A 15,388-nucleotide genomic window follows, 5' to 3' on the forward strand; every position below is an offset into this window, starting at 1 on the left:
ATGTTCATTCTAAATAAGTGGCGATACAGTATGTCGTTACAGTATAAGGTTAAAGTTAAACATATGTGACGTGTTCATAAATATCCTCCCACATTTTGAGAATCAACAGTACATTTACTCAGATATAATAACTTTTAATGTATGTGTCATGTCCACATGCAACCTCTTGTTGTTACGTATCCGAGGCCTGTACATAGGTCACATGATGACATTTAAACACTGCAAGATGTAGTCAAAAATATTCTTATATTCATAATAAACATAAATATCCTTCACAGAATGATCATTTTGTGTCACATTCACCTACTTTTATGCTGATAATACTTCTAAAACAAATCTGTCTTTGAGTAATATTGTGTTTTACATTGGGGTTTTGGCACTTTAAAGATGTTACCAATCGTTTCTTTTAATTTCAGATGATTTGACGACAGAGCTGTATTCAAGCGTTGAGGTTTCATTTCCAGTCCTCTCTCATATTCGCTTAATTAAAATAATAAATTAACCATTTGCTACAGATGATTTCATCTGAAATGTTTTGACAGAGCAGAAATCTCTGTGTCTGTTAACGGTACTATGAAATCCCCTTCGCTCCATTTAGTTGATAAAGTTGCACACTACTCGCCCTTCCTCCAGTATAGTAGCAGCTATTTAGAGCTCTCGTCCTTCCAAAGTTCTCATTTGAGACATGCATTAATGTTCTGAGTGATTCCCACGTAATAGCTAGTCAGGAAGCATAATTCAGATGTACAGTATGGTGGACAGAGATACAGGGAGAGCCAGGAAGGATGTGGCCTGTCCTGTGCTGTGCTGTCTCGCTCTTCCTGCTTCTGTCCGTGTACTATATATGTTCATTGGCAGGGTTACACTATTTCGCATTCTCGCTTGCTCATAAAACAAGTCATCACATTGTAACAGTGAGTCTATAAACCAGCTTAAGCATGCTCCAATGGGTCCCATAGCTCCCTTTAGCAGAAACTCTCCCAGAAATAGTTCCCTGCATATTTTATGAGGACCTATATTTTTGTCATTCCTGCACTGAAAATGGTTGTGAAGACTGAGTTTTGTGGTTCTTTCTCTGCAGCGGGCTGCTCCTTTTATAGATTCGACAGTCACTGCGTCCGTCTCATGTGGTTTCACTACGAGGCACAGTGGCAGTGAACTCAGGAATCGACTCCTCACCCTGAGCTGACACAGTGGCTGTGGTTATGTGACTAAAACTGAGGAACTGTTGGACTGATTACATAGGGTGACAGTTTAGGGTGACATATTTAGCAAAGCAAAAAGTAAATGACAGTTTGTTTAAGAGTGACAGTGTTTAGAAACTAAAGCATGGTATCGTGTCACAATAAGTCAATAATCCAAGTTTGAGACACATCTGACAAACTCAGACATTCTCATCACTACGAAAAATAAAGCACTTCTACTTAGTCATTAACCGTCCCATGTTGTGAAACACAAAAAATAAGCCAGTGAGTGAACCCAAGGCTTTAAAAATCCGGTATTATGAGTTAAGTATAAATAGTACATGAGTAAATGATGGTATGGCCGACTACACTGAAACAAACAAAAAAAAAGTTTACATTCCGGTACATAAAACTATTTTGTAAAGGTAACTGTGCAGAGGGGGAATTTTTTTTAATAACGTACTGGTTTAAAACATACCAAGGCTTAAGATTGTGCATAATTAAGAGTTTGGCTGCTTTAAGTGACAGGTGGGGAGGTATCACAGACCACTAATTTTCTGCTTCGGCATCACCTACTTGTCTCAGCTCTAAACACGCTCCTCTCCTTTGATCGTTTTTGAAATAGCCAAGAGTAAGGTGGAGTCAGGCACTGCCAAGATGGCGACGGCCAGAATCACCACACTGAGCTTCGAAATCGTTGTTCAGAAATCATATGAACTGTGTCACAGGGGTTTGTCCATCTGTACAATCACAGCTCACGCTCAGTAATCAACACCCCCCAATAAAGGGAATTCTCCTCATCAGTCCAAGATGTGCAAGTGCAGTTACTGCGGCTACATCACATCAGAAAGTCAAATCAAATATGCTAGAAAGCTTCGGCGTCAGTGCACATTTGCCCAGTGCCACAGTGAGTGCGTAAGTTACTCTCAGAGTCAGTTTGCAGCCAGTCAAGACGAAGAGGACATTCGAAGTGTGCTATTGCTGACTGTTCAGCAACTTAAATGTCTTTACATAACCCTCCTGGGAGTTGTCAACGCTTGGTGCTAAAGCTAAGCTAGCAACCTCTGGCTACTTAGCACGCAGTTACGTAACTTGGACACAGTCTTACCACTCTGAATCATCACGCTTCCTTTCTTCCTCTTGCAATTAAAGTCAGACTCCAGTTTCACAGACCTCTAAAAACAGTTGTAAAGCATAAAGATATTTGCTTTATTCTTTCGATGGCCTCCGCCTTCTCCAGCATATTGGAGTCACAAAGCATGCATATTTCATGCATTACTCAGGTGACAAGAAACTCATAGTTTTGTTCCATGTCCACTAAATGTGGAAAAGAGAGAACTGTGTGCTAATATGTTAGATCCATCAAAAATAATAAAATATCCATGGTATTTATAGCTTACTTCACCTGCAGATTTAACTTTAGCTTTTAGCAGTTTCACTATGTGACACTGTTGATCTTCTAAATACAATCCTGTGTGGATTTACTGTAAATATATAGATTTTATAATTTAAAAAAAATTATAGCCCTGTAACTAAACACAATGCACAGGCTTTATTCATCTTTTCACTCTGTTGTGTCTAAATAGAGACCTCCTACATTATAACCTCTGACTATTAGTGATCCTAATTCAGTTTCACTATTCAGTGGAAACTGCAGAGTCCAAATCACTCATTATTCCATTTAATAATACATGAAAGAGGAGCTTCTTGTTGTGGTAAATTATACATGAAAACTGTGGCGGTGAATTACAGAGCCGCCATGTCAAGGTACATGCTGAAACAACTCCTCCTGGGCAGCTGCACCTAGCTGAGGGGATGATTTGTGTTCGCGCTGGAAGATTGAAAGAGCAAAGGTTGAGTCAGAGCTTTGTTAAACGCCAACAGGGTTGTGAGTGGCGTAATGTTTGCGCGTTGGTGGGTGGAGTGAGGATAAAGAGAGCAGCTGACGGTGCTCAACGTATGTATATGTTTTGATGAGACAGAGAGAATTGATGCTTCAGTATATTTATTTGTCTTACACTCTGTAGGCTCGTAACTTCTCTTCCTGATCCTGTAGAGATACTGATACACTGCTCATATCACAGCTGGCCTTGGCTAGTGCCGCCTGAGGTAAGCCATTCACACTGTGTCTCTCATCCTTGGCCTTATAGATGAAGTCATATGTCTAGCAGATGTTCAGCATCACGTTGGGATTAACATGGCCCTCTACAGGTAAAGTAAAAAGTCAATTCGACACCACGGCCATGAGATAACCACTGTCTATTCTCTATATTTTACACTGAGCTTAATTATTCATAGTTGGTGACATGTGAGACGCATTACCTCTCAAGGCCTCAATCTACACTGAGTATGATGCCGCATGTATACCAGTGAAATACCTCCAAGCAAATTTTAGCGCCCGCTTTGAAGTTCAAAGCTCGTCTATTCTCGGCGGTGCCAGATGTGACCCAAGCAGAATCGCTGGGCAAGCACACCTTTCATGGTAATGAGGTAAGAGTTATGGTTCACCCCGGAGACAAAAAGGTCTGTGTGGAACACAAAGAGGGGAACACCTTGGAAATCTTGACCTGACAGCGCAGAGCGAAGTTTGGCTCTGGTGCACAGAAACATTTTTTATTAAAACAGTGTGTGTGGGAGGAAAAAAAAAAACGTGATGTTTCATTTTGGGTAAGGACACATGGTTCCTACCTTAAACCTATTCAGATAAGTGGAACTTTGCTGGGAGATACTAGCTTGCCCTCTTTCGATCAGAGCTGCTTTAGACAGCTGTGTACGGTATTTGCGTAACTTTGTGTAACTCAAGTGTCTGTGCTCCCCGCAGACTTGTTTGCTAGTTCAAACTTGCAGAAACACAAATACTTGTTCAGCGCTGGTGAGATTATCAAAACATCATGCTGACAATTTCTACAATGTGTTATTTTTATTTTTTTTAGATTTTTTTTAGATCATTGTCATGTATTCTTGGAGGATAGATCTGACCTCCATGCTGTGTCAATTTTCCTGGAACGATGGCGCCACCTACAGGCGGAAAGTTGTATGTGCATCTTGTAAGGAAAATAATGGACAAGCAGACATAAGTACTTCCTGAAGAGACAAATAAAGGCACAGGTACAACACACGTCACACAGCAGTTACAGACATATCAGACAGACAGGCGTCAGCATGAAATCAAAATGCGCAGTTCCTTATCATCTCACCCTGTTAAGGGCAGCTATTTCTGCAGGTGCTAGGCTTTTGTCAGAAAGATCCTTTCTGCACCTCAAGGTCCCGTTCAGTGAAGTGGCGATTAGTTTGAGAGAGGCAGGGTGTATTTAACTTAAAATGTCTGCGGAAACATATTCGGCATGCGTGTAGGAATAAATAGAAAGGGACAAAGTGATGTGGGAAAAAGAGCGGGCAGGAAGAGGAAGGAGTCACGCTGATTAAAGTTGCAGTGGGGAGGCCGTGGGTGTTGACCCTTGATCTCATGTTGACCAGCATGCTCTTGGTTGGGAATGTAACTTCCTTTTTGTTGGCAGAATTTCCTTATTTCTCACACTGTCCGAGTGAAGAACAGAACAAAACTCTGAGGTACAATGAATAAACAGAAGAAGGGAAGGAATCTATATTTCATTGTAATTTAGACTATGGCTATGATACACGCATCAAAATGAATAATCAAGTGATTTAATTAGAGTACTATGCAGACCCTTTTCTTGACGCCGATTTTGTCTGGTGTTGTAAAATTAAACAAATAAAACTAAAGCACTAAAGTCACATCCCCTAACCACATGATCCTACCGCTTTTCAGCATCTCGTGACCTCAGAATGACATGAAAAATAAATACCTCTCAGTAAACTACTTCTTGTTCCTCTATCAATAAGAAAACAAGGCTGCAATACAAAAACATATTATAAGCAAAGAGTGGCGCACATGGCTGTGTGTGACATTTACCCATGCAGTATATTAGGATAATCCTTGGTCATTTAACAGTAATTGGTTACAGCAGCGTGTGCTGTCAGCTACAGCGAGCTGCTGAAATCATTAATGTTACATTGGTCATGTGGATTCTGAGAAGCCATCCAATTACTTCTGAGACATTACAGTGTGTGGATCACTGACTGACCCTTTGAATACCATGACCACATGGCCCTAATTGTCAAAATAAGCCATTGCCTCAATGTAAGATGATGGAAAATGATACCCTAAGGACACTGGTGCTCTGGAAGAACTACTGTATACTTATCAGGCATGATGTGATCTGGCATTAGTTAAAGCAGTGATATTTGCAATGGCTGAGAGGATGGGATGAAGAGATTTACAGCAAAGGACCCCACAGAGAGAGAAGAGGGAGACAAAGAAAGAGAGAGAGAGAGAGAGAGAGAGAGAGAGAGAGAGAGTGAGCGGCACATTATGCAGACGCTTCGGTTCATTGTCAGAAGCGACGGTCAGCCCAGAGAATCCACAAATAAGCACCTCTGCGACTGAAACCGTCAAAATATTTTGCATGAGCCCCTGCTGACAGACATGCTGTCAGAGCTCGTCATCATTTACAGAGCTTATGCCAGGTGGCATCATGTCACCATTTGTTTTCCCAAGCCTCATCCCAGAACCCTGCTGGCTCGTCATCACAAATCCACAAGGTGACAGAACTGGATCCTGCAGCTAGCCTCTAATAAAAAGCCAAACTGATAGTGGTCTGCCAGGACCTCATCAGGGATGCTCACACTATCTCAGCAGAGGACTGGAAAAAATATATTTGCAGATTTTTCTCTTGGAGTGATATATTAATTAAGATATTTAAGCCCAGTTATGTAATGAAACCTAATTTGAGCTGTTTCTGCTGCATGCATTTGATAAATGTGAAGCTCTACACGCTACAGGCTACAGGCTAAGACAAACAAACAAAAAGAAGTAACCACAATGCCTGTCTTGCCTTGTTTTTAAATCCTTTGGAAGTAGTAAAAATTACAGCCAGCTCATTTTTTTTTCAAGGTTCAAATGCTGCCCGGCAATAATTGACTTGTTTTGCTCCACATTGTGTGGTTTGTGGGAGAAGACACAGTGACTAACTACATGCAGATAAACGCAGAAAATAGAAACTTCAAAGCAGACACATAAACCGTTTTGGGGGCAGAATGAGCTGGTGGAGTTTTATGATCTGAAATTGTGTAATTGCACCATTCAGTTGAGAGAATGGCCTTCTATCACTGAGACTTTCTTTAGCTTCAAGAATATAAGAGAAAGACACAAAAAAGCAAATAAGTCTTGGACTGAAGGCTTGGTCACCAGAGTTTAATAAAATTGTTTTTGAGTGATCTTTGATGTTTGCAAAGCTTTCAGCATGCAGCTCCTTTTTCTTCAGGCGGGGGATTTATTTTAGTCGACTTCAGCTTGATCTTTGATCAAGCTGGAATTTTTGGCCTGTACAGTTTAGACCTATTGAACCCAAAGGTCCTTCAGTTCATGCGACCTCGAAGCACATATCTATTTGCTATAAGTAGCATAAACACGATAGGCTGACTATGTATTTAGCTCCATCTGACTGAGTAATTTCCCTTTTATCCACTAACCGCAGCACCATGCCTCCTATTATTTTCTCAGAGGGTTCGATGATGTTTGGGATGATTTGGTAGGAATCTGGGTTCATGCAGCAAAGCTCTTGGCTTCACAGCTTCACCACAACAGAGCCGAAAGGGTTGGCTGTAGGTTATGGGTTTATATGTTCCAACATAGAGTTGACTGGCTATAAAAGGTCCCCGCTTTATTTGACTGGGGGCATTTACAAATCGCTTTGGATAGTCGTGCTCTGTACGGTTTACGTGTTCTGTTGCATAGCGTGATACACATAACCACAACAGTATTCCTACTTAAAAATGAACTGAAGTTCTTCTTGCATTTGGATCAGCACTCATGAATTATTTAACTCTAAAAAGGAACGAGAAACACCAGCACAAGAGACACACAGTACATATATATCCAAAAGACACACAAAGCATTATAAACTGGAAAGTAAGTGACAATATCAGCAGCACTAGTTGCCTTACAAAAGTGGAAAAAGTGCTTGCTAATATACTCAAAACAGTCAGACATATAACAAATCCCCTTTGTTGACTTCACTTAGCAAGAAAACCACAGGTGTCTCTGATGACTGCTGCTCAAGTGTCTATCATGCACATTACCACAAAGCTGAAACAGGAAATGGAATTTATCTATCAGCACTACCAATATACTAATGCATATTAATGACAGGGTTACTGTTTAATGTGTAATAGATCTCTGATCAGTGTGGGGGGAAATTTCAAAACTCCACAGCAACAGAGGGCTATAAAAAAATAAAGCACCTTCCAGTCATAAAGAGATAAAGACACAGAGACAGAAATGACTAACTGCACAGACACTTTGTCGCCTGAACTCAGACTGCAACAGTGTTTAAGTGTGCACATTGTTATCAGCATTGACCATACATTATAAATGGTGCACCCCGGGTGGCTCTGACAGACGAGACATTAGCTAATCCATTTTTGCTTAGCGGGTTTGCGACGGAAAAATATCTACCTTTCACTGCCCGGTTCCCTCTCTAAAAGTCCAGCAATGTTAGCACAAAACAATAATCAAACCACGCCTCTCTGCATTTACTGTCTTAGTGGCACAATTACTGGGGTCCCTGTGCAGGTTCCAATGCAAAGATGAAAACACTTCTCAACATTTATAACTATAATTTGTGGTACATCACAGTAGCAAAGTCAAACTGGTGAAAATATTCTCCATCCGGTGGGAACAGGCTAAGCATGATGTTCCAGCTGTCTCTCTCCCTGGCAACATATTCTATTTCCTCATGAGAGATCCCAAAGCTTTCCCAGCAACACTATTGACCCCTTTTGACAGGAGGAAGCAGCAGCTCTTCTCTGAGCTCCCTACAACAAACCAGTTTTTCTCAAACAAGCATGTAAGCGATAATTTATGATAAATTAATATGATCAAAATAAATGAACTATAATAGCTTTTTTCTTTATACTTGCCCACTTGTATCAGACTCAACTTTGTACTTAAAGTTGAGCCTATATATAACTCATTTGAAAGGGCCGTAACACTACACGCCAACAACAGGTTTGCTTTGAATCCTTGCTTTGTTATTAGGGGAATTAGTTGTTCCTAAAACTGGAAAGTGCACTTGGAAATTCATAAGAAACTTTGAGTCATACTTTCGAACCTGCAGTACAAGTAGTTTTCAAAGCCACACCCACAGACTCAGATTGATTGTTATCTATTATCTTGGATAAATCCATTATCGTAGCACGCATGCGCTCCAGTTAATTGTCCTGTGTACAATACTCTCTGGGCTGTGGTCGGAGGCTGAAACCGACCACCGACCTCTTATCTGAATCTGCTTTCTTTTACAGCTGTCTGCAAATGCACACACCTCCCACATCCCTTGCGAATATCAGTAATGTAATCAATAATGCCGGATCATGCCAGGCTTGGTCAGTGTTCAGGCAATGGCCTCATGCATAATTTAGACTAAGGCAAAAGCAGGGGAATGCTATGGACGTGTAAATGTGATCAGGGCCTGCTAAGGGTCAGATCCAGGAAAAAATTGATTGTGGTTTGACCTTTAGCCTCCCTGTAGAAGCTATATGAGATCTCAACAGTTTCTTCAGATTACTGTAATTAACACTACAAAATGAATATAGGCTGCATTTTGTGACATTTATGTAGAGAAGAAATACGGAGCAGTCGTGAAGATACTTTTTACCCATGACACCTTAAACCTCCATTCCTGTAGGTGTCACTATAGTTGGACTTCCCCCTCCCCTACCACTCCTCCTCCCCGTCTTCCCATCCATAAACCTCCGCGAAAGGGTGTGTGTTTTGAAGGTTGTATGGAGCTATAACACCGCTGCAGACAAGCCGAGCAGCCACTTGGTCTGACAACCCGGGACAAACCTCCAAAGCTGTTGCGGAGCACACCCCAAGTCTGCCCCCTTCATCCTTCCTCTGAGCTCAGCCCACCCCCCGACCAAGGTCTTGTCCTCCAGGCACAAGGTGGAGATGCCGCATGCACGGACATTAATGTCAAAAAAGTTAAAATTAATCAGTTAGATGGCAAAATGTTATGCGGCAGCTGTGCGGCTTCTCGTCAAGGTCAGTCTATGAACGCCGCCGCCTCGCGGACGAGCTTCTTTGGCAGTCGGAGAGGAAGAAGAGGAGCGGAGGGGATGCCGCGGTGTCTCGTTTGCCTCCAGCATCAACAATGACATCTTTCACCGACGAGGACATCCGTAGTCACTGACGAGGAGACGGACAAACTTGTGAAGAACAGCCAGGCTGTCGTTTACAACATTGCTGGCGGAGCTGTTGCAACTCTCCCAAGCATCTTCGCTCTTCCTGCTTTCTCCAAACATCGGCCTGTGACGGTGGGACTGTTCACCTGGCTACAAGCCGCGACGCCGAACTCGAGCTAGCTAACATTAACTGAAAGAACGGCGGTTTGGTTCGGTTTAAGCTAGCCGGACCGACTGTTGGTAACGTCGGTGTACGGTTAACGAGTTGATTAACTACAGCAACACTACGAAATTGTAAACGACTCAACTTCCTTGAACTTTTTTTTTACCCGTTTCATATCAACTAACGTCGCCTTTATTTATTTTTTTTCAACAACATGCCTTCGAGGACAGGGTCACACAGCCCGGCCGGCTTCGGTAAGACTTTACCGGAGCGGGGGCTGCTCCTGCTGATGGTTTTGGTGTTTCTGGAGGGCACCGTGCTTTCCCTCGGGGCCGCTAGTTCTCCAGGTATCACCCCTCAGGGAAATGTGGGCCATACACAGGACCATGGACACAACTTCACTAAAAAGATTTTCCCTGTACTCGGCATCGACTACCACCACATACAGACCCCATTTGAAATTTCATTATGGGTTCTCCTGGCCTCTTTAATGAAATTAGGTGAGTATGATGTTACGTAGTTCCTGTCTCGTGTTAAAGCAGCCTGTAGCCAGGCATGTCAGTGCAGCCTCTGCAGGTTATGTGGCCCTGGCTACAGTTGTGTTTGTTAGAGCTGAGTTAGGTAGCCCATTTGCAGCTAGTTGATCAGATACACAATTAACATGCCAAAACACATACATTTAGAGTCTGGTTTGTTAGACTGGACTACAGTATATACATGATTAGAGACACTGGAAGTCTTGATTCAGATTCCAAACTTGCACCAACTTTTTTTGATTGGCTCCTAGTAATTGACAAGAAGGATCAAACCAATCATTATACAGTTGATGGATAACACCCTGCCTGTGTCCTGCATGCCTTTTAAAGATAGCACAGGTACGCTGACGTAACAAGACTGACCAGAAAAGCTGAGTTCACTTGTTCAAGTGTGACAATGTATTTCTGGTTAGAAGGATTACTCATCAGATCTGTCAGGTTTGTGTGGAGAGGGCCTTTCTTACTCCCGGATATGCTCACGACTAAGCTTGATGTAGCGATCAGGATGTTTGACATCAACTATTTGGCACGTTTTCAAGTCACGGGGAATTCTTGTTAGACTGTCATGAGGTGGATGTTTGTGATGTTTTCTAATCCAGATGAGATGAGCCATTTCAAAATTTCCGTTCTCAACATTAAATAGACTTCAGTTCAGCTCCTTTATTTCCTCTGTCTCTTCAGTTGCTTTTGTTTAATCCCTTCTCCACTTAACAGCCCTCTCTTTTCTGTCGTTTTTCATTTTATGTATTATCCTGGGTTCCCCTCAATCATCAGTCCCCCCTCGTGTGGTGCTTTTCACAGAACGCTGCATTGTCCTCCGCTATCCTTTTTTTTCTGTGAGCCAGCAGCTTGTCACTTGCTCGTGACATCAGGGGCCTGACTGAGCAGCAGCTTGTATTCAGGGAGGATACTGCCTCGCTGTCTGGGCGAGAAGCCCAGAGTCTCAGGGGAGAGGACAGGCGGTGAGCGACCACCTGGCTCGGGTGGTTGACTTGTAGGACACGGCTCAAGGACGTTAAGAAAATATTGAGAGATGAGCATTAGGAGAGAGTGAATTGAAGTGGTGATAATAGGAAATGGAAAAGAAATGAGACTGAACGTGTAGGTTGACAGCAGCAGCAGCAGTAGCAGCAGACAGTAGTGACCTTAAGCCTCTGATTATCCCAGAAGCACTGAAAATGGGTTGTGGGAAATTCGATGTGGCCATGTCTCTGATTCATGTTCATAGGCTTCGATCCTACAAGCCTAAAAGCACATCCACAGCCTATTTATCTCCTAAGCAACCCTGTCTGTGCATGGTGCCTTTCTCTACTTACTTCTCACATAAGTACTTTTCTTGAATTGATCATCCCCAGTGCAGAAGTGTTTCATATCTCTGTAAACCGTGGATTTAATTCCACTGAGAACATGCTCTAACTATGCCTATAATAAATTCACTGGCTTCTGTAATTAAGCTACAGTCAAGTGCTCCCAGAAAAATCTGTTCTTTATCAACCTATGACTCAAAAGCTGTAACTGGTACATCCTGCACAATATAGTCCCCATAAAGTTTATGGGAACTATATGGAGCATCCTGTACCAGTTACCGCTTTTAAGTCTGAATTACTTTATGGCGTAATGTAATTCAGACACTATTTTAGGCCGAGTTTGTGTTGTTATCAGGTGGACAAAAATGGTATTATCTAGATGACCTTGTTCCACATTCAGTTTGTGACTGTAACATGAGATAGCATATAACATAAACATAACTCCACCTGCAGATTGTAGCAGGGGGTGTGATTCCCATAAAAGTACCTACATTTATGAAACGTCCCCCAGGAACTGACCTTTTGACTGAACTTCCAGAGAGGTGTGATCTGATAACATTCACTAGTAATACATAAGTGGACAGTGGAACACGCCTTTTGATAATTACCTCAAAGGCTGCGCTGCAGCTTCATTTCAACATTGCCCTCCTTCCAGAAAAGATCCTTGTAACACGTCTCACAAGTCCAGCTAGTCTCGCCTTCCATTTATAATTCACAAGTGGCCAAATAATTTCAAAAGAAGGTGTCTGTTACTGCAGTGTCAGACCCATAATTATATGCAGAGTTGCAGTTACATGAGTTTTGTAGTTTGAATTGGACTGCATCCTGAACCTTGATTTCTACGCGTAGGAGTGAAGAAAAGGCTGCAAACTGTATTTTCTAATTGTTGTTAGATTTGTCAAAATGGTTTAGAGAGATTATACAGCATAATTACAGAATAGTTTAGAGAGATTATACAGAATAACTATACTCAAGCATACTTATTAGGCCATACATGGTAGAAACCACAGAGGTTTGACAGTGCGCCAGATTTTGCAATGAGAAATGGGAACTCGTTGCAGCCAGATCATGCTAGGCTTGGTCTGGCTGTAAGGAGTTCCCAAATGTTTGGGTAAATAACATTTTAATTATTAATTAATTATATTACTGCAAGCTGGATTACAACGCCATGTGTATGTGTATGGTAAATTCATTCACTTTAAATATTACACGGTACGTAAGTTATTTGTCATTTTGAGCATTTGTGATTGAAATGCCAGACATTAGGGCAAATATGGCTGACTAGGGCTGTAGTAACCCAAATAAAATGTTGGTTGTCTGAAATCATACCTTTTCCTCATATAAAACAAATGTAATCTGGACTTGTTTCTTGAAGATATCCAGTTGTCATTTCTTTTAGCTTCGGTTTAGATATACCATGACCTCGATGAATGAGAACCTTCACAGATGTGCCTACCCCTTCAACTTATTGGTCGCTCGTAGAAGAAATAAATCTGGACGTTATTTTCAGGATTCACTAAAACAGCCACAGTGCACCGATCACCCAACTGTTAATAGCCTGAAGGATTTTCAAATCAAGTTAGCTTACAGTTTTGGTTTGAGATAACATTTTGGTTATTGAATTCTCACTCAACGTTTTTCTATTTTAAACAAAATGTGGCCACAGCAATGACTTCTTTGAGGTGTCGTCAGTTAGTTTGAAGCTGACTTATAGTAAACATGAAATACTGTAAGTTAGACCAAGCAGTCTCCAGCAGGCTGGTTTAAAAGTAGAACTGGGTCTTTTCAAAACACCATGAGTTGACATAAGGTAGACATAAATGTATATGTATGCACTGATCTTTTAGTATTGAGTATTGGCCAATCTGTGTCCTGATCCAACCTTAAATAAACAAAATATCTTCTCTTGAAGGTTCATAATCCTGCTTGTATTCTCCTAGATCACATGTGCACTGTGTGACTGGAATAAGTCCAATAAATAGGACGGTCAAAGTTAACATGGTGTCAAGAGGATAGCGTGTACCTTGGCTCTTGAAGCTCCAACTAATATTTTTCACCTTGAAGATGTCTCAAGGAAACTTTTCTCTTCTTTTAAATGCATCGTTCAGTGCTTGTTGTTGTTTCCATGCAGCCTTTGCAGTTGGTAGTAATGAATGACTTCATTTTCCAGAGTAAAGTACTTCCACACAGCAGACAAGTTTGGTAGACGGGTAGACACGTGATTTTGGTTCCGCTTCTTCTTCTGCAATTTTTGGCGGCTTTGTTCTTAGCAGACCGGTTCTGAATCAGAAGAAGAAGAAGAAGAAGAAGAAGAAGAAATAGTAGTGTTCTTCTCCTTAGTTTATTCGGCAACTTTGATGCTAGCCAACCATTATAACAGAAGGGGAAGAAGATACTTTGACACTACAGGGCAGTGGTTTTGGTTTGTGGCAGACCTGAAATAATAACTTGGAAAGATCAGGTTTGATCTGAGCCAGATACCGATCCAGTCCGATCATTTTAATAATGCCTGGGTTATCGAGCTATCCCTAGTGCAGAGGTCTGAAAATGTGAGAAAATTGGCCCTTGCAACTCTGACAGTCATAGAATGATAATTAATCTGTGTTTGACACTGCGGTCACCTGGATTTAGTGATATACGTTACATTTTAAGGGTAGTTTTCAAGTTTGCTCATGTGTTTCTTTCAGACTGTCACAGGCTGTATCAGACTTGCAAGGTTGTTATCTTTTTTTATTCCTTGCAATTGAAAGAAATACTCTGCGATCTTAAATCTGGTTCGCATAGCCTGTAGTTTAATTTATAATCTGTACAGGTTGAATATGAAGACAAAACATGTCTTTATTAACTCAGGAAAGCTGACGTTGTTCAAAGCCCATTTGTTTGTTGAGTAAATGATTCCCAAAGAGACCTGCGCATATCTTAAAGGATTGCTTTATCTATAGTAAACAGTTCATGATAACTGCTTTGGTTTCTGATAATGGGATCAGGATCACACATCAGTGTGCATTCATGCTTGATCAATAAGTGAGTCTCCTAGGTGTGTATTTTTTTTATTCACTACATTTTGTTGATTGATTGGAATTTTAATCAGTCTGCCAGTATAAACCAAGGAATGACTTGTAATGTGTACAACTGTCTGACCATTGTCTTAATCTATACTGCCTGTGTGGGAAATATTTGTAGTACACCATTAGAAACCACACCCTTGGCAAAGCTTGAGTCACTGTGTCGCAAACTGTACTCTGCTTATCTGTATTGTGTTATTTACCTTAAGAGAAATGTTGACATGGTCCTAATCTAAGACGTTGCCCAACATTTATAGTAAGATGACTCCGCATGTAATCTGTATCTAAGGCAATGATGCAAACAGCCTTTAAAGCAGTAACAGTGGTGAATATTGATTGGTTGGAGGGTTGGTTACTCTGTGTGTGTACCACAAGACTGAGATGAAATTGACATTTTAGCTATCATAGGTTAAGGGCACTTAAATGATTAACTTAACTCAAGTGGCCTTTTTTCTGTTTGATTTTTAAAATTGCCTAGAGGCCAGGTCAATGCAGCAGACTCTTTGCCCTCACAGAATTATAGTAATTGTCTTTTCTAAGATTCTCTATGAAGCATGGTTAACGCTTGTTAGTCACAAGACAACCGCAAAGGTGGAATTAATGGTAACATGAGACTGTGCTTAAAATTGTAAATGTGTCCTTTGAATTCTTTCTAAAGCCAGATCTGCAGCCTTATTTCTGTCTCTGCATTCAGAGCATTACTCTGGTCCTAGAAGGCACGAGTGCAGCGTTGCTCATAACGGACATTTGATACTGTCATTGTGTTGGATGTAGGAGAAGCATCTTTGTGTAGTAAGGATCGAACAGAGTTTTCAGCTTGTTGACATCCCAATTGTTGCCAAAGCTCTGAAACATATCCTTGTGAGGA

General features: G+C 41.3%; 1 protein-coding gene across 1 annotated transcript in view; it reads left to right on the forward strand.

The window, feature by feature from the left end:
* The first annotated feature begins 9,127 nt into the window (after window positions 1-9,127).
* The window catches only part of slc9a1a (solute carrier family 9 member A1a), a 34,269-nt gene continuing 28,008 nt past the window's right edge, over window positions 9,128-15,388 (forward strand). The window contains exon 1 of the mRNA XM_084556342.1: window positions 9,128-10,112. Coding sequence (XP_084412468.1) covers window positions 9,827-10,112 — 286 coding nt within the window. The 5' untranslated portion in view covers window positions 9,128-9,826. The remainder of the gene's footprint in view (window positions 10,113-15,388) is intronic.

This window comes from Chelon labrosus (genome assembly GCF_963514085.1).
Source record: "Chelon labrosus genome assembly, chromosome: 12".
In the NCBI taxonomy this organism is placed as follows: domain Eukaryota; kingdom Metazoa; phylum Chordata; class Actinopteri; order Mugiliformes; family Mugilidae; genus Chelon; species Chelon labrosus.